The sequence below is a fragment of the Amphiura filiformis genome, chromosome 6 (assembly GCF_039555335.1).
Source record: "Amphiura filiformis chromosome 6, Afil_fr2py, whole genome shotgun sequence".
NCBI classification, from domain to species: Eukaryota; Metazoa; Echinodermata; class Ophiuroidea; order Amphilepidida; family Amphiuridae; genus Amphiura; species Amphiura filiformis.
Window position 1 is genome coordinate 64984340 of NC_092633.1, and position 24179 is coordinate 65008518.

Sequence of the window (24179 nt, forward strand, 5' to 3'; positions counted from 1 at the left end):
TTTTTTGGGCTTCGTTTTTTCACTTTCAAGTTGAACTTTATCCGGGTATGGTATACAAAGTAAGCAATGAAATCAATTAAAAACAGTTTTATTTGAACAAATAAACCATCAGGTAATACAAAATAACAGAGAAAGACAACATTTATCTATAAAGTAGAAAATATTTAGGGATTAAAAATTAATGGTGAATTTTTTTTTCACCTAAAACTGGTCATTTTCAGTAAAAAATGGCCATAAATCCATGTTTAACCCAAAAACGACTTAAGATACAGTATTCTAAGTTAGAAAAATTGAAAATTCAGACATTTTTACCTTAGAAATACTATATATGCTCATTTTTAGAAGTATTCTTCACACCTAAATATTTTTTCACACATTTGGCAGTGAAACCGTCCTCAAACCTCGAACCCTGTCATATTCTGTACATTTTGGTCTCCCTGAATGCCAAAAACCATGCTCTCACACATGTTATAGGCCCTACATGGGTGGGGGGGGGGGCAAGGGGGGTATCATTTTTTCAATCAATTTAGTATCCTTTATATTATGGCATTGTGTCGTTATCATTATAGAATAAAAATTCCTTTAAAAAAACCAGTAAAAATCCTGTTGACCCTGGCTGGCGAAAACAACTGCAAATTAGTCTATGAGTAAATTGTAGGTCAATGAATTATGCAAACCACACAAAATTGGATTGGCCATTTCATTTGGCAAAATACAAATTTTTAATCCATAAGAATTAGGGACCGTTGACAAACACTTGTTGGGCCTGATGCAAAAAAATTTAATCACAAAAAAATTTTGGGCCCCCCTTTTTGACATGAAAATTGTGGGTCAACCCCATAAAAAGCATATAAACTCAATTTTCCCAGGAAAATTTGTGGTCATTTTTTTCAGGGCCCCCCTTTGGAGGGTCAAAAATTTTCAGGGCCCTCTTTTTGCATCCGGCCCCCCTAACAAGTGCTTGTGAACGGCCCCTTAGTGCTATTGAAATCTAGTACAGATCGATCGTGCATTTCCAATTTCTAATGGAAATTAAGGCAAGGAATCCAATTACTACACTGGAATTTCAGTTACCCAAGACAAGAAAAAAGAAAGAAACAAGAAATAAGGTACTGCTAGGATGTACCTCGTTTCCTATCATATATACTGAACAGTGTAGTAATTGGATTCCTTGCCCCAATAATATGTATAACTTTTGTTACCAGTGTGTTATTATTTTTTGAGAAAAATGCAAAAATAGTCACAAATTTACCACAGGGGTGTAGTACCCCCTTAAGGGTATATACACGATGTATTGTTGGTCAAAGCAGCCAAAAATTCCATTTTCATTTAAATCAATTACGGTATTGAAAAATAACACTTTGATGTTTTGCAAAGTTTAGGCTACTTTGAAAACATTCTTGAATTATTGTTATATGTTAATGAGTCATGTACGTATTACAAAAGTATTGTTGTTTCAGCCCTCTTTACAATATAACTCATGTGATGTGCCCTGAGTAATTTAATTTAATTTGATTATTTAACTTTGTTTACAAGCTGAAAGTATTTCATGAGATGGGAAACCCCCTTGTACGTGCAAGATAATGGTGTGGAAAGTCATTTTGGAATTATTGTAAACAAAGTCAGATCTATGTTTGGAACTTGGAAATCCCCAGTTCAGTATATTGCACCATAGTCAGAAAAAAAACCGAGGAAGTGATGTAATGTGAAAGGTGAATGTGTATAATTAATCTTGGGAAATCCCAAGATTGCAGCAATGTTGTGAAAATGTGATTGAAGTAATGGTTTATTAATAGATGATGGGTTTTTGCATGAGTACTGATATAAAAAGCTGGAGGCTTTTGTGGGACTTTACAGAATGCCGTGGGAGATTGAGAAACTCCACATGTGTGTGATGGTCTTCGTGCTTCAAAAAAGAAGTACATTTTAACCCGTTTATATAGCCAATAATTGAGCTAATTTTAGTACAGCAACGAAGAAGACAGCGAGCACACAAAAGTGCTCTTCCTCATCAAAGGATTAAAAGTTCTTCTGTCAAATTGCTGGAGTTTGCTGGGTTTGTGAAGGCCACGCATCTGTCAAAAAACAGCGGAGCTGTGTTAAAGAAACCTGTTCCCTGGGAAAAGAGTGATTGGTGAAAGAAACACCATTTTTGGAGAAAGCAGCGCAAGGAGATATATTTGTGGAGAAAGCAGCGCAAGGAGATATATTTGTGGAGATAGCAGCGCAAAGGAGATTGGAGGAAGCATCATCATTTTCGTATGAGGATTTTATACATAAGGATTTATAAATGCAAGTGTACTATGGACTTCGCTGATTTTCGCAGGACAAGTGAATAAGGATATATTACATCAGTCGTCCAGAACATTGCAAGAACTCTAGAATCACCAACAAGAAGACCGCTGGTTAAGTACCGATATAATAAAACTGATTGTGTGATTTTATTGTAATTGTTGTTATATGTACCAAGCATACTTTGTTTTCAATTAAAGACTTATATTGTGTTAGCTTAATCAAACAGTGTATTTGTGTTGTGCATTCGTGTGAGTTCGGGTAAAAGGTGATTTTGGCCTTGAGTCAAGTACGACTCGTAACACTCAAGAACCACAGGACCTACAAAAGTATATATGTGATATTTGAATTATGCACGCTCGCTATGAAATGACCAGGAAATGACCGGGAAATGACCAATGCCATTTTTGCCATAGCTCACAACCATTCGCAAGATGCTGTGAACTACCAAATCCCAACAGTTTAAAATAGTTGGTAGCCTTATAAACTGGAATTACATAGGGATTAACATGATTGGTGAGCTCCAAGGGCAGGGGTGTAACCATGGTAACATGTTGTAATGCTGTAATCTCATCTGGGGATTGGGATGGTAGACAGCAAAGCATTAAGTATGTGCAAATATGTGACCCCACGCCACAACTGAGCCCGGATGTCGCCCCTAGACCATTTTGAGGTTTTGGCATAATTGCAAAGGCTATACCATAAGCTTTAAAAAAACACTTCAACCAGCTTCATAGCATATCTAGAAGTAAAGTTATTGTCGTTCAAAGGTGTCACGGTTTCAAAACGCGAAACCGAGAAAACACAGTTTAAAGTCAGGGGTTTCAAAATTTGCCAATTTTAAATGATTTACAACTTTTGATCATAGCAACCATTACCTTCCATACATGCTATTACCACCAAACTTTGCACAGACACTTATTATATCCTATCCTAATTATTAAAAGAGAAAGAAACCACACTTCATCTTATTTTTGCATATTTAATGAGTTATTAATTAGATACTCATTAATCAGTATCGGATATCGTTAAAAATAAACGGATGAAAATTCACACACATAACCATGTCCAATAATGTTGATATCAGCTGTGTTAACGAAAGATTTTAGACAATTTATACAATAAAAGCAAATAAGAAACACTTAAAACAATTAAAAAAAATATAAAGATCATACTAATTAACATCTTACACCATCACCATAGCAACAGAACAAATAACTAAACTTATGAATTTAGATGCCATTTCGAGTTTGTACCATTTTTGCATTGCGATTTTTAAGTGTTTTATTTTTCTGTGAATTCTACAATCATCAAATACATGAAAGACAGGATTATAGTATCAATTGGAACACTTAATTATCACCACAAATAACTGTGTCATTAGCATGATGACCCTCGACAGCACTTATTGAACTGCCCGCTCTGAAAAGAGCACTAGGCTGGGTATAATGCTTTTTGTAATGTTAACAGCAAGTTACCATATAATTTAAACATTTTTAGTACCGTAACATGGGGTGGCTTTGGACAATTTTGATGTATTGTCGTAAATATTTTTATAATGATCAGTAGAATTCTGAGTTTCATGTTGGGTTTGGCAAGTACCAATAGAGGACAGTTCATGCCCATAAGGTCAACTCAAGTTTATTTTATTTTACGATAATTTTTGGGGGGAAAAGTTTGTCCAAAGTCACCCCTGGGTTTGGGGTGACTTTAGACACCATGTAATCAAGTGCATGTCCAAAGTCACCCCGACCTGAAGAGTAGAGCAATGGAGAGGGTGGAAGTAGTTGTGAGGTGGGTAGGAGCACAGAGGACACTGTTGTGGTAGGGCATGGTCACTGTGGTGTATTTTTAACAAAGTGTCAAATTTTTTGTATTCATTTGTTATGTCCAAAGTCACCCCGAAAGGAAGCCAAACCCTGGGGTGACATTGGACACAGCCTGCTTTTAAATTCTTAAGAGTGGCTAGATATCATGACTATCCAGGTAGGTTCTTGATTCATCTGTGTTTACTATCCAACCAACAGGCTTGAGTTTCCACTCTTATGTTCCGGTGGAGTACCGAAAGTTTGACCGCCACAAAAATCCTGTATTTTATAGACCCCGCTAAAAAGTTCTGAAAAACATATAAGATAACACATTATACTGGAAAACTTTAGTCATTTGTAAACATAAGAACATACAAAAATATTCTTAGAAATATTAAAAGGTAAAACAGCCTACATGAAATAATAGTTTTTCCCATGTGTGTCCAAAGTCACCCCAGTGTCCAAAGTCACCCCATTTTACGGTATGTAACTTCTGTGCTAAAATATAAAGATAAACACTAATTAATACTAATTAACATCCGTACTGCGCAGAATCATCGGGTCAGCTGATGTAATTCGACCAATCAAACAGTCCATTCGCACGATCTTGGTAACAGATGAACCAGATGTTTATACTAAAATAGGGTCATGTAAAACGGCCTCTCATTGGCTAATAACAATGTTTACATGAAAATATCCGCTAGAAAATGAATCTGGAAATCCCCAGCTTTCCGGCAATACCAAACATGGCGGCACTCGAGCGAGAGAAGTTTTCGTAGCAGTGGACAAATTTCACGATTATTTCGACGCTCTAAAACACTTTTTACTCAATTTTAGGAATATTTTTAGAACGACAAGCTTCAGAAAATATGGTTTTTTGGTTGTTTCTACTCTATATTTGGCAATGAAACTTGGACTAGTGTAAGAAAACATATTAATCATTTCAAATCTTTAAAAATCTCATTTTTCATCGGAATGACCTTTCAAGCCAATTTTCACTGTAGCGCAAAATCAAGTTTAGCGACATCCGGGCTCAGTTGTGGCGAAGGGTCACATATATACTTTATGGTATAGATATGATGTACATCTTCCAGCAAATGCATGGATATGCATACACAGCACGGTACAGTCAAAATCAATTCAATATTGAGTATCAATCACGCTAGTATACATGTATGTCATGGTATACAAGAATGTTGTATTTGATGTCGGATGAATTGTCACAGATTTGACCTTTATACTAAAATCTTCTCTTTTAAGATTAAATTAATAAGTACCGGTACTATTGTTTGTTCTTAAATATTGCAGTTATGAATGTTTGAAATGGTAAAGGGACTTTTTGGACACCCTGTGTACATAGTATCTACATGTACCTGACAATGATGCATTCATCACAATGTTTGTGACTCATCCCAACCAGCTAAATCCTTCTTGAATGATATTTTATATCAAAAAGTAGTGGGCGAAATAAATATATATACATGTAATGCATGCAGTTTTATTACTATCAATGAAGACTCAGCCATCATCAACACATAGCAGATGTTCAGGCATATGAATGAGCAATTTGAAAACATCTTAGGTGCTCCTCACATAATGCAGGCTCTTACAGGTGAACTAGAGTAGAGATTCACAGCATCCCACAGTCCATCTGGATGAATTGACTTCCATGAGTCAGACCACAGGTAGCATCCCTGCAGCAACAATACTGCCATGGTTACACATGTAGGGAAAATATGCTCAAATATTAATCTTAATATTTAAGGGGCAAATAATATGCAAATGTGGTTGCATAGAAAATTTCTGTGTAATTTAGATTTCATATTGTAAATTTATAAGTCTGTGAGAACAATATTTTGGATTCCCCCCCCCAGGCATTTTGTGCATGAACATTGTTTTTCAGGATTTCTAAAAATTGAAAAAGGAAAAGAAATTGTATTTAATTTGCCCCCCCCAAAGCCTAGCTGTAGGGAAGAAAATCTTTTTCTATGAATGGAAGTTGCATATGTTTTACTGTACTGGCCCAACCAGTATTTTTAAAAGGCTCCGACTGAATTGTGGGATGCTGTGATTTCTCCTATACAGGTGCATCCATACGTCCTAAAGACGTAGTCACCGCACTACATGTAGATGTTGCCACTTGCTTAAGTATGCAATGACGCATTCTAAGCATTGTTTTGCTGTTGACTACGTTTTATTGTGACAGTGAGTGAGTGAGTGGGCTGTCTGCATTTTAAAGTATTGATAAAGTGGAGATATGACATATTCATAATCTTGGTGATAAAACAGTGGTGTATTTTCAAGTTTAGTGAATTATTTTTCTTTCAAACAAGTATTAAGGATATGAAAGCAACTTGCGCAGTTGCTCGCATGTTTCATGCAAGACCCTCTAAATTTTCTAATTTTTTTTCTAATTAATTACAGCATGATAAACTTTTGATCTCCCAATTGACAATATCAACCCCCTAATGAAATTTATGACAGGCCACACTACCACACACGTATATCTTTAAAAAAAAAATATAGGACAAACAATATAATGACAAAAATCTTGAAAATGGCTGTTTAGTTTTCAGTTGATTAGTATTATGAGTCCATATGACATAGACCACAGATCCTGGATTTCCAGGATATATGCCATCTAGATCATACAAAAATGTAGAAAGATAGCTCCCCTGATTATAAGCGACAGCTGGAAATTATCTGTTATTTCACCAAGGTAGACAGCTACTTGTTTAGGGTAAAATACACTTTGAACAATGCATTGAATGTGTAATTAACACTATTTCCGTACATATTGGAAATAGCTTTGGAACAGGAATATACAACATTTATTTGATGAGTCTTGAAAAACATGTTACATCAAAAATGCAGAAAACCAAATTTTAAAAAATCTCTTGTGTTATGATGATTATAGCGGCCAAATTACTCATGCAAAATTCAATGATAAACATGATAGCTATAAAAGCAGGGAAGTGCCACTAGAAAGTGAATACAAATTATTCAAGTTCAGATGTGTTACAAGGGACCCCAGGTGTTGTGAACTGCATGCTATACATGTATAGGTTCACATTAATTTTGTGTGTATTTAGTTGTATGTGATGATATTTGAATGTTTCCCTTATCTATTTCATGAATTATAGCAAGAAATGTGAAATGAAGACAAAGCATTTTACATTAATTATGCGTGTGAGGTGTTCACACAATGTTATGTTTGAGTATGATTGATTTCACAGCACTTGATAGCTCTATCAGTCAGCAACGTGACATGAATATAGATTACTTTGATGTGCACAGATTTACTTTCACTGTTACAAACTAGGTTGTTAAGCTAGTTTGAGATAGATATGGGGCCCAATTTGCCCTGCTCCTCTTACTCATGTGCCTGGCCTTGGAAAAATAATTGTTTGGTTAGCCTTTGAGACCGGACTGTAGCTCAGACCTCACCCTGTCCCTCCCCTGACCCAAAATATTTTGAGGCCTTTATGTGTATGCTGCTTGTTTTCAGTTAATGCTGGCAATAAAATGTTCCATGTTTTCTGTTTTTTGTTTTACATCGGAGGATAAAAATAGCATGTAATATTTTTCATTTTAGATTAATGATTTTATTGTGCAAATATTGATTGCTATGTCAACCTCCATAAAATTGAATATTGTGCCCAATAATTCATGCATTTATACACTAAAAATGCAGCTAACCATGAGACATGACATTTTGTGCGGAATAATCTATTCTTGCAATAAAGCATTTTCTACACAAAACTATTTGCTATCTACTGAAGATAACCATGACAAGGCAAAAAACAACAGCTACCAGGAATGCAGTACATACAATCTTTATTACCAAATGTGTGTATGTGACATTATGTCCTTGCTTGCATGCTAACATTGGTCACAGGCTGCACATAAACCACGTAAACATTCAAATTTACATAATTATTTAATTGTATTTTTAGAGTATTCATTGACATTGTGAGGCAGCAGTTAACTTGAGACTCTGGAGCATGTGCAAAGCCATTACATATATTATACATGCAAACCATGTTCATGACAAATTATCATTGATTGTCATGCTATCAATATTCAAGTGGGTTTATCCTTAATGGGCATCTGTTCAGTCGCCTTATTATCTCCCAAAGTACTAATTAACAGAATAGGTTCCCTGGATAAATTAAATTGGCAAGTCATCTGAAACAAATTTTGGATGATATATAAAAGAAGGATTGTAACGGATAAACAGGCTTGAGTACAAAATAGTCTACATTGAATCTATACAACAACATTTATAAGTCAAAGCAGGGGATAATGAAATTTGTCTTGAATGTTTCCTGAAATTGCTGATTACACATGACTTTGAGTAGCTTGTAGATCTTTGAGTTACACATCATGAGTACAAATTTATCATGTCTTTTTTTCTTGTATTATTTTGGTTCAATCCAACATAGACATAATAAATGGAAGCTATTTCTTTTAAACCACTTAATTTTGCCAAGCATAAGTTAATTATTTGTTATTATTTGGTTGAACACCAACCTTTTTGTTGAAATTGAGCCAGCAATTACATTAAAATGCCAAAGTATATTGCATAGTGAAATGTTGTCAATTTAGTAGACAAATCTTAGTAATCATACATAACATACATACCGGTAAATGGATTCTGCAAGATCCTGTATTAAAGCAGTGATAAATTTCTGCCTGGTATTAAGGAGTATAAAAACAACAAGCAACAATAGCAGCAACAACAACAACTAAGCAAACATACAAACAAAAGGTAAAACAAAACATTGTGACTAAACAACAAAATAAAACAAAAGATAAAACAAAGCAAAACGATTGAACAAAATGCAATGCTAAAAATAAAACAAACAAGCAAACAAAAAAAATGAAAATATCCAGTACTGATGTGTTGCATTTTATAAGTTTATTTCAGTTGTTTCCTATTTGAAACACTGTCATTATGATAATGGTGATCTACTACTCTAGAGTTGTACTCGGGAAGTGTAAATAACAACCCGCATACATGTTGCATAGTGTATGAAGTGTACTTTGTTCTTCAATTTTAAGTCCAATTAAAGTCTTATGTAGATACTTTTAAATTATAAGAGATATAAAATTAATGCAAAAATTGGAATGTTTGATTAGCACTGTCTTTGAAAAAAAAAAGAGTGTTTACATGTGATTATGTGGAATATGAAGTTGTTATTTTTGAAATGGTTAATTGTAAAGTCAAACCTAGACATTTAACGTCATACATGTACATACGTAGTCAGGTTCCAGGAAGACAAGATTTGTGATACATGCATAGACCCAAGACTGACGCAATGACTCGGGATACTATAGGGGAGATCCACCTAGCTGACAATCCAATTTAAAATTTGCACAAACAGCCATAATCAGTTTTCAGCTTCAGGTGTGTGTTGAGCGGTTAATGTGAAGCTAGGACAAATTTATGTGGGAATACTTTTTTCAGGGAAATTTATAATGAAAAGTCTTATTTTATCACTGAATTTATCTCTTCTGTACAAATAGAAGAGAAAATTTGTTAAACATATTTTGTTCAGAGCATTGAAGTAGAATGATTGCAATCTTATTATATACAGTCAATATTTATTTGATATTGTCATTGCAATCTAATCTTTTTAATAAAACTTTGTTACAGCACCATTGATGAATAAATGAGCAATATCAAAAATGCTACAAATATCCTGGACAAATACACTTTAGTAATATTACAGTAATGTTTCTACAGTGAATGTGAACATAATATTTCCAAAGTAAATTTCTAACCCAAACAGCTTTGGTTTGTTCAGGAATCAGTTAGAGAAGTGTCTGCTCTGGACAAGTGGGTGGATTGGTATTTGAACGTTTCAAAAACTGCCGGCAGACAACGGCACATTTTATACAGAAGATGGAATAACAACTTGATAAAAATGGAAGTGAAAGCAGAAAACAAGTACCATAATTATATTTGAAATGTAAATAAAATTCTCTTCAGTATAATTTCTTTCTTACTGCGCTGACATGCAGATTGAATCACTGGGAATATGAGCTATCTAGTTTCTTGCAAGTGCTATTTTTAACATGCTCTGTAGACGGTGCAAAGGTGGTATGCATAATTCTTACAAATTTATTGTATAAATTTTCAAATAGGTGCTCCTGTGCAGTGGGATGCTCAAACTAACCCACAGTATCATGTCTGATCTCACCTTCAATTAGATTGTTGAAGATGAAACAGAGGAGTTACTGCGTTGTATCAGCTCATGGCTTTAGGGCAATAGTCTATCTCACAGGTTGCTCAATTAGTGTGATTGTGGATTTCCGTGCCCTCTTGGAATATGCATACATGCATGCATTGAGTTCAATACCATTAAACTATGTGTGTGTGGTGACAGGTGGGTTGGGTTTGTATGGTGTGTGCAGGGACGGCACTACGTGGGGGGGTGCCCAAATAGGAGCAAATTCTTGTGATTCAACAAATAATGTGGTGTATCTGTCGACAAGATTGGAGCATTTTCACATATTTACCCCTGTGTGACCTTTTGTCACTAAGGATCAAATGTGACCGTGACAAACGAATGAGCCGTAAATGTCCTCAATTGTATTCTGAGTTACAGTGTCATTAAATGAGGCATGAAGCATTCAAATTGAGGTACCTATGAATTTGGTAACCTTCATGCCCATTTTACACTGTAACTCAGAATACAATTGAGGACATTTACGGCTCATTCGCTGTACGGTCACAAATCTAAAATGCCTCCTCATTATAAACTTTGGACAATGTATTTCATGTGTGGAAACTCTCATGCTATAAGTGCACAATTGTACCAAATTTGGGAGCTTTAATAGTATACATTTGTATAACCTCTGATGACACCAGGTCAAAATGATGCAACCGAACCTGAAATTTGTTGTGTGTTTGTCCCCTCTCCCCTAAACCGGGAAGAAATTTTTCTTTTGGCCCCCCCCCCCACCAAAAAACCTGGCTACACAATTGTGTGTGCTGGCTTTGTGTAGACTGTAGGGGTGTGTATTTCTTCTAAAACTAGCCTATAATTTGCAGTTATTTGCAGTCTGCTGCTAGTAATAGTTATCAATAGTGTGATCAATATGTGTATATTATCATTATTATGATATTGATAAAGATTTAATCTGTTCAAAATAAATATTGTTTAGCCAGGCTACAGTCTATAATTTGCCCATTGGGGTGATCTGTGCGGGTTATAGGTTAGGGCCTTATGAGATAAGTCCAGTGATTGCTAAATCCAGAGAGGGTTTACATTGACAATGATTGACCTATGATCATGTCATTTCACGGTGAACACAGCAAAATGTAGTAATTTATTGTTAACCAAATATTTTGCAAAAATTTGGCATGAAATTAAGTGAATTGCGCAGAAAAATAAATAGTGCTGACCAGACTTAATTGCGCAGAAAAAGGTAACTTTCACAATGGGGCACATGTACAGTTAATCTTTGTTAAAAACCCTTATGATCCATGCAGAGATGGGAGGAGGCTGATGAGCGGAGCACAGCCTTGGAAGGTGTGACAGAGCAGCAACGAGCGAGCGCAAAGAGAGAGGGCGCTCCTACTCCAGGGCTCCAGGGAAAGCTTTGATGAAAGGTTACACCACGGTGTGTCACATAATTTCTCTTCGGTTTAATTGTTGTTCCCCAAGCATGTCCAGTGATTGTAAACTAAAAGTGCTACAGTCTATTTGAAAGTGCCGAAACATCCCAACTGAATGACACAAGAAAATATGTTTTTAAAAAGAAAAATTCAGGCCCGTTGCCAGAGGTTTTTAAAGGGGGGGGGGTCCCAAAAAGTCACCCTTTTCATAAATAAAATTCACTTACTTGCAAACATTTACTGTTGGGGCTAACTTGAACAGTTAAACATGAAAAAGAGGTCCCTTTGTTAATTTTCAATTTTTCTCTACAATTCGGTACATTTTTACATTTTGTCACTTACAGTGGACCTTTTTGTCAATTTGTTTTTTGGGTGCATGGTGTACATTTGTGCATTTCTTATTGCAAAGGAGATAAATGTCACTATATAAAGGTCTGAAGTATCAGGTTTCAACTAGAGTTGTGTGCAAGGTTGAAACTCATCTCTAAGATGGAGGCTGATGGAAGTGAAGTACTGCAGCTCATCCCTAATAGAATGTATTCCTTACTGAATTGAAACATCTTCTGACAAGTTGTCTTACGGATTTGACGAGACTGACTGCTTCTCATCGTATGCCAGTAATATGTCATTAAAATTATTCACATGAACACAGATGGGATTAAGTCACTGATGCAGGATATAGGGCATGTGATCAGCTGTTAGGGATTTGAATTTATCCTTTCACTTAAATTTGAATTCTATATTTTCAAGTTATGATAAAATATGACTGGATGTTTTCAGAATAAATATTTCACACAATTTTCATTGAGTTATTTTTACATTGATCGTTTGTTTGTTTATTTGTTCAGTCAGGAATGTGGTGGTCTTTAGAAATATTTCCAGAAATTAAGAACCATGTTCATTTTTGGTTAAGTGCTGTTTTATTTCCATTCACTGAATCTTATCATAATAGAGTACTTACTACTAATCACTTAATGAATAAAAATTCCAAAAAATATATATAAAATAACATCCAGGATAAGTTTCTGCTCACTGTACTTACTGAAAATTATTACGGAATACATTTGTTTTACTTCCAGTGCCTGCAGAACCAGAAAATAAAAATGTACAGAGATAAGATTATGTTTCCCTGTTGAAACTGGGCCGCACCAAAGTCGTCTACACATTATGAAAATTCATATTTGCCAAATTTGCAAAATTGTTACTGATACAATATATACTCATAAAAATAAATTATCTCCATTCTAGTTTGATAACATTATTTTCAATTCAGAACTCAAAGGATTTACAAAGGGTCGTAGGTCTCCATTTCCAATACTAATATAGATTGGCGAAGACGGGAAATGCAGCTACAAGCAGAAAACGATAAATGAGCATTTTACATTGTATGACGGCACTTGAAATAGGATCGGGTTGATGCTTATGTTTTACTGTGCGTTAGCTGTCGGTTGTGGTTGTGACGTAGATGCGTATGATAACATATTATGAGGTTGGGCTCTAGGGCAAGTGAAGTGATCACCTGCTCAAAGTGAAGTGCTCATCTAAGTATTGAAATTTCACAGTCATTTCTCAGCAGTGCTCCAAATGTATAATATAATTTCTAAAAACAAGTCTGGCAGGACAAGAAAATTTATAAATGTCTACAAAATACAATCATGATATGGATAGTTCTTAACATTAACTTCAGTGTACAAGTCACAAGGTATTCTGGATATTATAGTACTGTTTAAAATTAAAACATAATGAACCACATGATGTACTGCATGACATAGCATGTGTACTTAGTTAAACCAGGATATGTAAAAAATACAGAATTTCCTTGAAATAAGGTTTTGGTTATTTGTGTTTTTGCCAAAATATTTTAGTGTGAAATGTTTCCTATTTCCATGGTACAAGGATGTTGTAGAGAGTACTGTAGTATGTTGTTATATTAACCCTAACACCCAAAAATCTTACAAAATCTTATGATGAAAAAATCTGTGCATGCATGAATCCCAGGGTCTGCGATGACGCAATCACTCTAAGTGTTATATGCGCACGGAATTGCTGGCCGGGCAGCAATAACCCGTGTAGCTACCGGTCCGTGATCGTGTGCTTGGCATGCGAGGGGTCAAAGGTTCGAATCCCGGGGGTGCCAAGTCAAAAATTCTTCTTTTCCTTGACTTTTTCGGATCTTCTTTGACTTCCGACCCCAAAAAGCAGGGTCCAGTGTTAGGGTTAACTAAGATGTATTTTTCCAGATTAGAGCCTACCTAACCCTAACACCCAAAAATCTTACAAAATCTTACGATGAAAAATCTGTGCATGCATGAATCCCAGGGTCTGCGATGACGCAATCACCCTAAGTGTTATATCGCGCACGGAATTGCTGGCGGGCAGCAATAACCCGTGTAGCTACCGGTCCGTGATCGTGTGGTTGGCATGCGGGGGTCAAAGGTTCGAATCTCGGGGGTGCCAAGTCAAAAATTCTTCTTCTCCTTGACTTTTTCGAATCTTCTTTGACTTCCGACCCCAAAAAGCAGGGTCCAGTGTTAGGGTTAATATTACTATTAGGGATGCCACCGGGGGGATTGCTTCATGCTACTGACAGAAAAAAAAAGAGTCTGGTTTTCTGTAGGCTTTGCATATTGCTTGTAATACAAATTTATTATGATGTGCTTTGTTCTTGATATTCTTAGATTGTTTAGATGAAAGTTATTCTTGGTTTTTTTTATTTGTTTTTAAAAATTCTAACATCAGAGAGGAGAGCTGTGTCTCACTTTTAACATCTTTTTCAAAGAATCCAAGAATCAAGGACAATAACGGGGGAAAATCAAATTATGTATCACTTTTGCATGAAATTGCATCACACAAAACAAGCATGATTTGGTGGGCAGATTCTCATATTGCAAATCATTGAAATTTACTCACTCGGATGATATTTGTTTACCGCTATATATAAACACAAACAGGCAACTACATTTTGGCCTTGGTAGTGATGCAAACAAAGATTACACATAATGGAAATTATTTAAAGCTGCAAAGTATATTTACAGAAAACTGTATAATATTGATAAACATTTAGGCCTACATTTTGCCCTTAATATTTGATGTCTTTTGTGTTATTATCATCATGTCAATACAACTGAAATAATATATTACGTCATAACAGGGAACAAACAGTTCATAGACGGATCACTTAAGTCGCATAATTATAACCAAAATTTATCTTTTAATATTTTGCATTTAATTTGTTTGTCTGTGATTTTGAAGACTTGAATTTGGCTTGTGAAACACTAAAATAATTGCCACCACCAACCCTCTGCCATAGCTTCTTGAATTACTAATAAAGTGTATGCCTACCCTTACCAACTCTGTTGGAAATTTGAATTTAATATTGTAACAAGCTTGAGTAATATTTACAATCACTCTCTCAGTAAGTTGAGTGACATATAAAATCAGTTTAGCATGGATTTCAGCTGCTGATGTGCTTACTAATAAATTGATAACTTCTCATGACACCTGGCTTTTTATGACAAATTTTGTTCTACTCTCAATTTGTCATATGTTTTTTAGATTTGTTTATCATCTTATTTTGTAAGTTGTAGGTGTTGTGATTGAAGCATTTAAATTAGGGAAAATAAATGCCCAAGTGTGTGATTTGTCATTGGAAGATTGTTGTATGCCCGATTTTAATACAGTCTTCTGTGGTATTCAGTACATAATGTGTAATAATATTGTCAAACAAAATGAAATAATATCTTAATATTTTGAAATAAATAACATTTTTGAAATTTTTAGAACCCAAAGATAGCTTGAATTCAGAGCCATATCTTATGTATTAAAGCCATTTGTCCATTTTAAGCCAAAATAATGAAGTAACTTTAAAGCTGAAAGGAACCCACTTACTATCTGGCCACTTTAAGGTCCTTGACCCTATCGATAGCATCATCGCCCATTTTTCGTCATCAAAATTTAGATTTTGGTACCATAAGAAAAGCTCATATTTTTCTCATTTTATACCAGTGAAATTTAACGCCAGAGATATATTTTGTTTAAATGGTGTGCACAAAAACTTTGAACTACGATTTGTGGTAACCACACCGGAAGTGTATATACTATCCTATGGGGCATTGTTATCACATTTTTGCTATATCAAATCATAGACCATGTTTTAAATGGTCTATGATCAAATACCGCTGGAGAAATACTGCAATTCAAAATTTGGCAACATATTGTTTCAATAGTAGGCCTCAATCTAAGATAGAAATCAGAACAATGAAAAATCGGACCACACCTCTTTAAACATGGAGCTATCATGGGGATTTTAATATTGTTGAACAACATGAATTCAAAATTGATATGTTGTCCTACAAATGCAATTTAGCTGATTCCAATAAAGTATAAGTTGGGACATGTGTAAACATTACAAATGTCAATATTTTTATTGTAGTCACCGGCAGAGCTACATGGTCAGCCCATCCTTTATGACACAATATTGGATAGGCAAAAGACAAAATCTTTTATTCTCTAATTGAGGAACATGATTTTGTAGATCAACTAAACAGTCAATCAAATCAATCAACTAATTAATGAATCAATTAATCAACTACCTAATCGAGTCAAGTTAGTCTGTCAGTCAATCAATCAGCTAATCAAGCAATCAATCATTTAATCATCCACTCAATTTTGTTGTCATTTCAGGTGGTATAGCAGGTGGCATAGAAATCTGTATCACATTTCCAACAGAATATGTGAAGACACAAATGCAGCTAGATGAGAGGTCCGCTAAACCATTGTATAGAGGACCTATTCATTGTGTACAGTATACCGTCAAACATCATGGCTTCTTTGGTTTATATAGGGGTATTGCACCACTCATTTATGGCTCAATACCAAAAGCTGCCGTCAGGTATGTATACTAACTGAGGATGCTAGATCTAAAAGGGGGTTAAGTCATATTCAGTGCATTTCGAGAAAAATGGCAAAGAAGATGCCATAATAGTTTCAACGCAAAGTGGTGGTTATAACCATGCCTTTTTAGGGGCTGTGCAATAATTATGAGCCCTGGGGGAGGGTAAAATTGGGGGGGGCAAGAAATTTTTGGCAAGCCGAAAGGGGGGGCAAGCAAGTTTTGGCAAGCCGAGAGGGCACACATTCATGGGGCGCCTTTTAAATAAAACGCTCTAAAAAGGCTTAGGAAAACAGTATGGAAACGCTTAAATATGCAAATTTTCCTGCTCGCTGCGCTCGCAACATGTATCTAGACCATTTAAGGTTTGAAAATTGGGATCCCCAAAATTTGGCATGCACAAGGGGGGGGAAGAATTTTTGGCGGGCGAGAGGGGGGGCAAGCGATTTTGGCGGGCGAGGGGGGGGCAAGTGATTTTTGGCGGGCCGAGAAGGGGGGGCAAGCCGTTCGGAAATTTTCGGGGGGGGGGGGCCTCATAATTATTGCACAGCCCCTTAATACACCACCTTATTATTTCACTATGAAATTTGCCCGGGGAAATTTGCACAGAGGGTGTAGATATTAAACCCCCAGAAACTGACACTCCATTTTCAGGATTTTGTGATTTAGCCCACTTTTAGAACTACATGTAGCATCCTTAATTGTAGCCATAGAGCTAGTGATCAATGCTGAAATGGTGGCATCCAGAAATAATGGGACAGCCTCACATACACTCTGCATAATTCATGCACACCCTGTACAATAACATTTGGTGTACGCATATTCTGTATCCTCATAGTGTCAATCGGATGTACTGAATAAAAGTTCTGTTCATTTGAATCAGAATTGGTGACTTTCCTCTCAATTTGCAAAGTGTAACTTTTTTTTCATACCAACTTATGACATATGGCCAATAGATTAATGCTAATGGAAATGGATCATTAAATTCCAACTGGACACCTAAAGATAAGGACAAGGTCATATCTATTCAATTCAGTAGCTTTCAGTATTAAAATATGCAAATAGGCAACAAGAAATGAAAATACACTTTAAAAATAAAGGAATTCTTATGTAATGGAGAACTAATGAGGGTTAATGGCAAGACAAGTGTTTCAATCTTTTTTCAGTAATTGTGCAAATGTGTTGCTGTTGCTGTGTTGTTGAACTTCTGAAATCAATTGTTTTAAATCACAAAATACATGCATTATTTATACAGAGCACGCATACAAACACACAGCTCTTTGAACAGGATATTTTGATTTTGAAGGCCATTGTTAATTTTAATATAATGTGTTCTTCCTTTCAAAGTTGTATTTTTGAGGTCAATTACTCACTGACGTTGTTTGGTCAGTGAAAATTACACTAAGAAACCTACAAAACTCAACTTCCATTGACTATGTGTAGGCTCTATAATAGTATCACCAAGTGATCTCAAGTGATACCAAGTGATAACAATTCCAAAGTTATCTCAAGATGCAAATATTAACCATTCTAAATAGATTTTTAAAGTACTATTTATTGTTGGAACAGATTTAGCCCATCTAAAATAGACCTATCAATTAGGCTATCATTCAGAAATAGATATATGTAAAATGCAGACAGGTATTAGATAAAGGTATACAGTTTTAAATATTAGTGAACTGAATTTAACAATTTTTAAATCCAAAATATTAAAATATTTGGGTGTGGATGACAACTACTGAGTATGTATTATAGGCACACATAGTCTTGACACTAAAAAGGTTCATACTTATCTAAACTTTCACCTTTTTTTTGTTGCCTTTTACACTATACTAATGCATGCAATGAACTCAGACTGCTTTAATTGACCATGGGGATGGTGTATTGTCTCTTCTGAACTTTTTGTGGTGCTGGGTCAGGATATACTGTATATTTGTATATTGATGTGAACTACTGATGCATTTCATCATCAGCTAAACTATTATGGTGGTGCACCTGAATGAAAAGGCGGGAAATCCTCAAAAGAACTGAAATGAACCTGGCTAGAATGATATTGCCTTTAAAAATTGTGCAAATGACATTTACCTATAATTTAATACTATAATAAAACTTACTAAATGCATATTTTAAATATAATTTAATATATATGTGACATGATCAAGGGGAATGAGTCGGATGTTGCTATATTGTTTTTGAGATATTGGCAAAAACAGTGTTCAAATTCTTTTGTTTTATATTGTTTGCAGCCATTAATAAATTGCTCATAACTCAGTAATCAGATGTCCGAGTTTGATGGGGTTTGCATCAAAATGTAGCATTCGGAAACTGCCAGAAGATGATGTAAAGAACTTGTAATTGAAAATTGCTGACATGTGACTCATTCCCCTTGATCATGTCACATGAAATTGATTTTATTCTTGATCATATTAGGACCTATTCATTGGGAAATTTTAATCATCTCAAAGTTAGTAAGATTAGATTTAACTGAACTGGAAGCTTCCTTCACAGTTATACTAAATGGAATTACCTATTTGGAATCAACATTTCTACCGGCATACCCCTTAGATTATTAAACTCTAGATACGAAAGTCCTGTACCTGAGCCTTCTTGAATCAAGCATGCTTGAATTTGGCTGATGCTGGTAGAGTGTTTGTGACCAACAAATTAATGCTTAATGATTCTAAAACCGAAGTCATTCATTTGAGTTCCCGTTTTGTTAAGACCCGTCTCTTCCAGCACTCACCATTGGAAATTCATTCATTGACTCTTGGCTTCTGCTCGCGACCTTGGTGCTGTAATTGATTGCAATTTAGACATGAAAGATCATCTTAAATCCGTCCACGAGATCGGCATCTTTTGCTGTTTACAAAATTGGTCAGATATGCAAGTATTTGGATAGTAATTCAACAGAGCGTCTAGTACATGCCTTTGTGTCATCTCGTTTGGACAGTTGTAACAGCCTGCTTTTTGGCCTCCCTAAGCATGACATTGCGAAGTTGCAGCGTATCCAAAATTCAGCTGCCAGGCTTGTTTCACGGGCAAAATATCGTGACCATATGACACCAGTCCTTTATGATCTACACTGGCTTCCAGTTACCCAACGCATAGAGTACAAGATCCTCCTGATTACGTTCAAAGCCTTGCACGATCTTGCTCCATCATACATAAAAGATCTAATCACCCCATATCAACCTAGCCGATCCCTCGCTCATCATCTCAGCACCTTCTCCATCCCCAGCTAGGAGCAATACCATGTTTTACGGGGATCGTGCATTCTGTATAGCTGCCCCATTCTTATGGAATAAACTCCCAAAATATATCAGATCTTCCACATCAATTACCCAGTTCAAAAGTCTTCTTAAAACCCATCTATTCAAAATTGCATATCATGATATTGGAACCTTTTAGATTTAATTTTTGATTGTTTTTACCACTGAACTTCTGCTGATATATTATTTGTATAATGGTTCCCTGTGTTTTAAACATGTTAAATCAGTTTTGCTGTATATTTTGTTGTCAGTTTAAAATTGATCTATTTGGTTCTTGAGCAGTTCACCGTGCAATATTATCTGCGTGCGTAGTATTTATCATTTATGCTTTCTTTTGTTCTTATTCAATGCATATTTCACGTTTAAACCATGCTTTTTTTGCTCTCGATTGCTATCGCATTTTTGTGCATTTTCCCCCGTGCAATATGCATTGTAGGCCTAATGTGTTATTGTGCCATTTGATGTATATTCCACAGTGCTGTTTTCTGTTCGTGCGAAACATTTGCCATACTGCATGGTGTAATATTCATTGATGTGCTTCATTCTCTATGTATTTTAAATGCTAGAACGTATTTTATTATTGTATATTCAAATATCTTTTAATGTGTTCATGTATAATGGTTCCCTGTGTTTTAAACATGTTAAATAAGCTTTGCTTTACAAATATATTTTGTTGTCAGTTAAAATTGATCTGTTTGGTTTTGAGCAGTTTCACCGTGCAATATTAACTGCGTGCATTGTATTTATCATTTATGCTTACATTTTTGTTATTATTCAATGCATATTTCACGTTTAAACCATGCTTTTTTGCTCTCGATTGCCATCGCTTTTTTGTGCATTTCACCCGTGCAATATGCATTGTAATGTGTTATTGTTTTGCTATTTGATGTATATTCCACAGTGCTGTTTTCTGTTCGTATGCGAAACATTTGCCATACTGCATGTGCAATATCCATTGATGTGCTTCATTCTCTATGTATTTTAAATGTTAGAACGTATTTTTATTATTGTATATTCAAAATATCTTTTAATGTGTTCATGTATTTTATGATTGTAAAATGTTCAGCGCCTTGAGATTTTAATGTAATGCGCTTTATAAGAATAAAATATTATTATTATTATTATTAATCTGGTTGGCAAGACTTTTGAGTGCAAATAGAGTTACAAGATAATATAATAATAATAATAATAATAATAAAAAAAACCCGCTTATATAGCGCTTTCAGTCCGAAGACCTCAAAGCACTTTACACAAAATATTAAAAACATCTACAGATCTCCAAACAACAGCAGAAACAGAACAAAGCAACCGGAGAGCTGGTTGATGGAGATCTGTAGACGACAACAAAATATCTTAAACTACAACAAAATGTAAAGCACCAACCTAATTAAGCATACGCATCAAAATCAATAACAAAATTGCACAAAATAGGTACTAAAAAGTCTACAAACCTCCAAAGAACACATAAACGAGAGCCAAAAACCAAAAAGGCAGGTTCATGGAGATCTGTAGACAGTAAGAAATACTAGGGGAGGGGATTTAAACTCTTTTAGCTTAAACTCTTTCACACTGTTTGCTTTATCTCAGGTTTGGTTGTAATGAATTCTTCAAGAATCACTGGCGAGCAAGAAACAATGGTACTCTAAGCAAAACAGGCAGTCTTTTTTGTGGTCTAGGAGCAGGTGTGAGTGAAGCTATCCTGGCAGTCACTCCCATGGAAACAGTCAAAGTCAAGTTCATCCATGATCAGACACAACCTAAGCCAAGATACAGAGGATTCTTTCATGGTCTACGGATAATTGTTAAAGAACAAGGTAAGTCAGTGGATCTATCATGACAGTGATTGTTTGATTTAGACACTACAAAGTACAAATGTTGTCCTAGTGATTACAATATTAAACTCCCAACACTTGAGCTGATGCGTACACTTTTCTTGTTTTGTAAAATAACCAAAATTGCTTATCATTGTCAGTTAGCTAGAAATGATAATATGCAGTATTATATCACTCACACATAAATTCTAGACATTCCATTGGTTGATAGCCATTTATCATTTTTACTATCAGCCTCTCTGTGTGATAGTTTTTACCATCATAGTGCTCCGGCTCGTGGACTGGAACAATCCATCTTTCACCGAGTGATTATATTTCGACCATCACACTCATAGACAGTTAATATTTGTATACTAGCAATTTCAATTTTTTTTTCTAATTTTTATAAAAAACATTATTCATATTTCTGACGATTTAAGTTCAAAATTATGCATTTGTAACTTCATAATTGTATTTTACACCAACACTTCAGTCCAGATATTGTTTTGTACTCAGTTTCTTTAGTTTTCATCAACTCAACCTATTGACTACAGCCATAGTCAAATCCTGAACCTTTTACAAGGAAGCAGTGTTTCAAATATAAATACACCAAAAGATGGGTTATCTAGAACAGATCAATATACTGCAATAGCAGCAACCTGCAGTTGCGCAAAATTGCGGCAAATCGTGCACATTTTCGTAATTTGGGGTTTTAACTGGGGGAAAGAGTTCTGCCTGGAGGGGCGGGGGCCTTTGCCCTCCCCATGCCCCACATAAACGCAATACTCTATCGTGTATACACTAAAGCATGCAACACTATTGGCCCTCATGATTATGCGAGAATTCACAGCATACAAAGCACTTTGACTGTTGATGCATTGTCTGTAGTAGCTGTGCTAGTACTATTGCAGTTTATATCAATTCAAAGAAGAATCATCAAAAGACACATTTACATGTTAAATACAGAGTCCTTGTCAAGGTGTATTGGATTGATGGTTGATTTGTCTGTTATGTTTGTATTTGAATTACAGGAATTAGGGGCACATATCAAGGTTTGTCAGCCACTATCATGAAGCAAGGCAGCAACCAAGCCATCCGGTTCTTTGTCATGGATTCCCTGAGAGAGTGGTACCGTGATGGAGATCCCAACAAGAACATACCCATCCCTCTGACTGCCCTATTTGGTGGACTTGCAGGAGCAGCTAGTGTGTTTGGTAATACTCCTTTGGATGTTATCAAGACAAGAATGCAGGTAAAGAATAATATAGTAAATTTACAATGAATATTCTGTACAAATTGCTTTGTCATGATAATGATTATCAACAGGTCAAGACATTTTAAGTATAAAGTGGCTGGGCTGTGTGTCAAGATATCTAATCTAAACATGGTTTTGCTTGTACTATTACCGTATTGTCTGTAATAAATGCCCCGAGGCGAGGTGAATTGTCAGTGAAAAAAAAATCTGGTTAAATTTCCCGATGGTGCTCCTGTAGAAAGGAGGGATTTATGACTAATACGACTAAAATTATACCCATAGTGCATCATCAAGCAAGAATCGTGTGAAATTTTACTATAATTAGGCAATGAAATGGATGGAAGTTTTAGTCATAATAGGTTTTGTCCATGCAATTTAGCGATCATCACTGACAAGACTGACATGACTGATGCAAGTTTTAAGCTTACTAATACTAACACGATGTAGCATGGAAATGTTTGCATTTTTGTCAATTTTTCACAGAAAAATTGGAGGGGGCTTTTATTAGAGGGGGCATTTATTACCAACAATACGGTATGATACATGTGCTTTATGAAAACAGATATGATATGTGTGCTCTAGTTAAACAATAATAGCCAATAAAAGTGTAAAATGGTACATCATTGATATTGAAACATTTTGAAAAAACAAATTCTGTGGAAAACATAATTCAGTCCACCCCTGCTGATAGACGCAATGTACATACATAGCTGTATATTATAAATGGGATACAATTATTGCATCCATATTGATTGACTTTATTTGATATGATTTGTACAGGGCTTGGATGCACACAAGTACAAAAGTACATGGGATTGTGCATTGAAGATTTGGAAGCATGAAGGACCAAGAGCGTGAGTATTATTCTATGAAGAAGTTATGATAAATATTAGTGAGATTTCGCTACATGTTTCTGATGAGGTGTATGTGTTGAGTAGGAAACATAGCAGTCTTTTCAAGGTCAGGATAAACTGCTACTGGAAACTTATCTGAGTTCCTAATGAAACACATAACACTAAACTTATCTATTTATAGGTTATAGATGTGCATTACTTTTTGTGAGAGAAATCGGACTAATGCACAGCACGTAATATGTGAAACTGCACGGATGTGCAATCATACAATATTTATGCACATCAGCTTTTCTGATTGGATATGTGGTTTTAAAAGTTTTTTGTACTGACGTATGGATATATGTACTTGCAATATTTGGTCCTGTATTGAAA

At 35.3% G+C, this 24179-nt stretch overlaps 1 protein-coding gene across 1 annotated transcript in view; it reads left to right on the forward strand.

Moving 5' to 3' along the window:
- LOC140155825 (tricarboxylate transport protein, mitochondrial-like) overlaps positions 1 to 24179 on the forward strand; it is a 40722-nt gene that overhangs the window by 10846 nt on the left and 5697 nt on the right. The window contains exons 2-5 of the mRNA XM_072178810.1: positions 16411 to 16618; positions 21475 to 21701; positions 22730 to 22950; positions 23734 to 23807. Coding sequence (XP_072034911.1) covers positions 16411 to 16618; positions 21475 to 21701; positions 22730 to 22950; positions 23734 to 23807 — 730 coding nt within the window. The remainder of the gene's footprint in view (positions 1 to 16410; positions 16619 to 21474; positions 21702 to 22729; positions 22951 to 23733; positions 23808 to 24179) is intronic.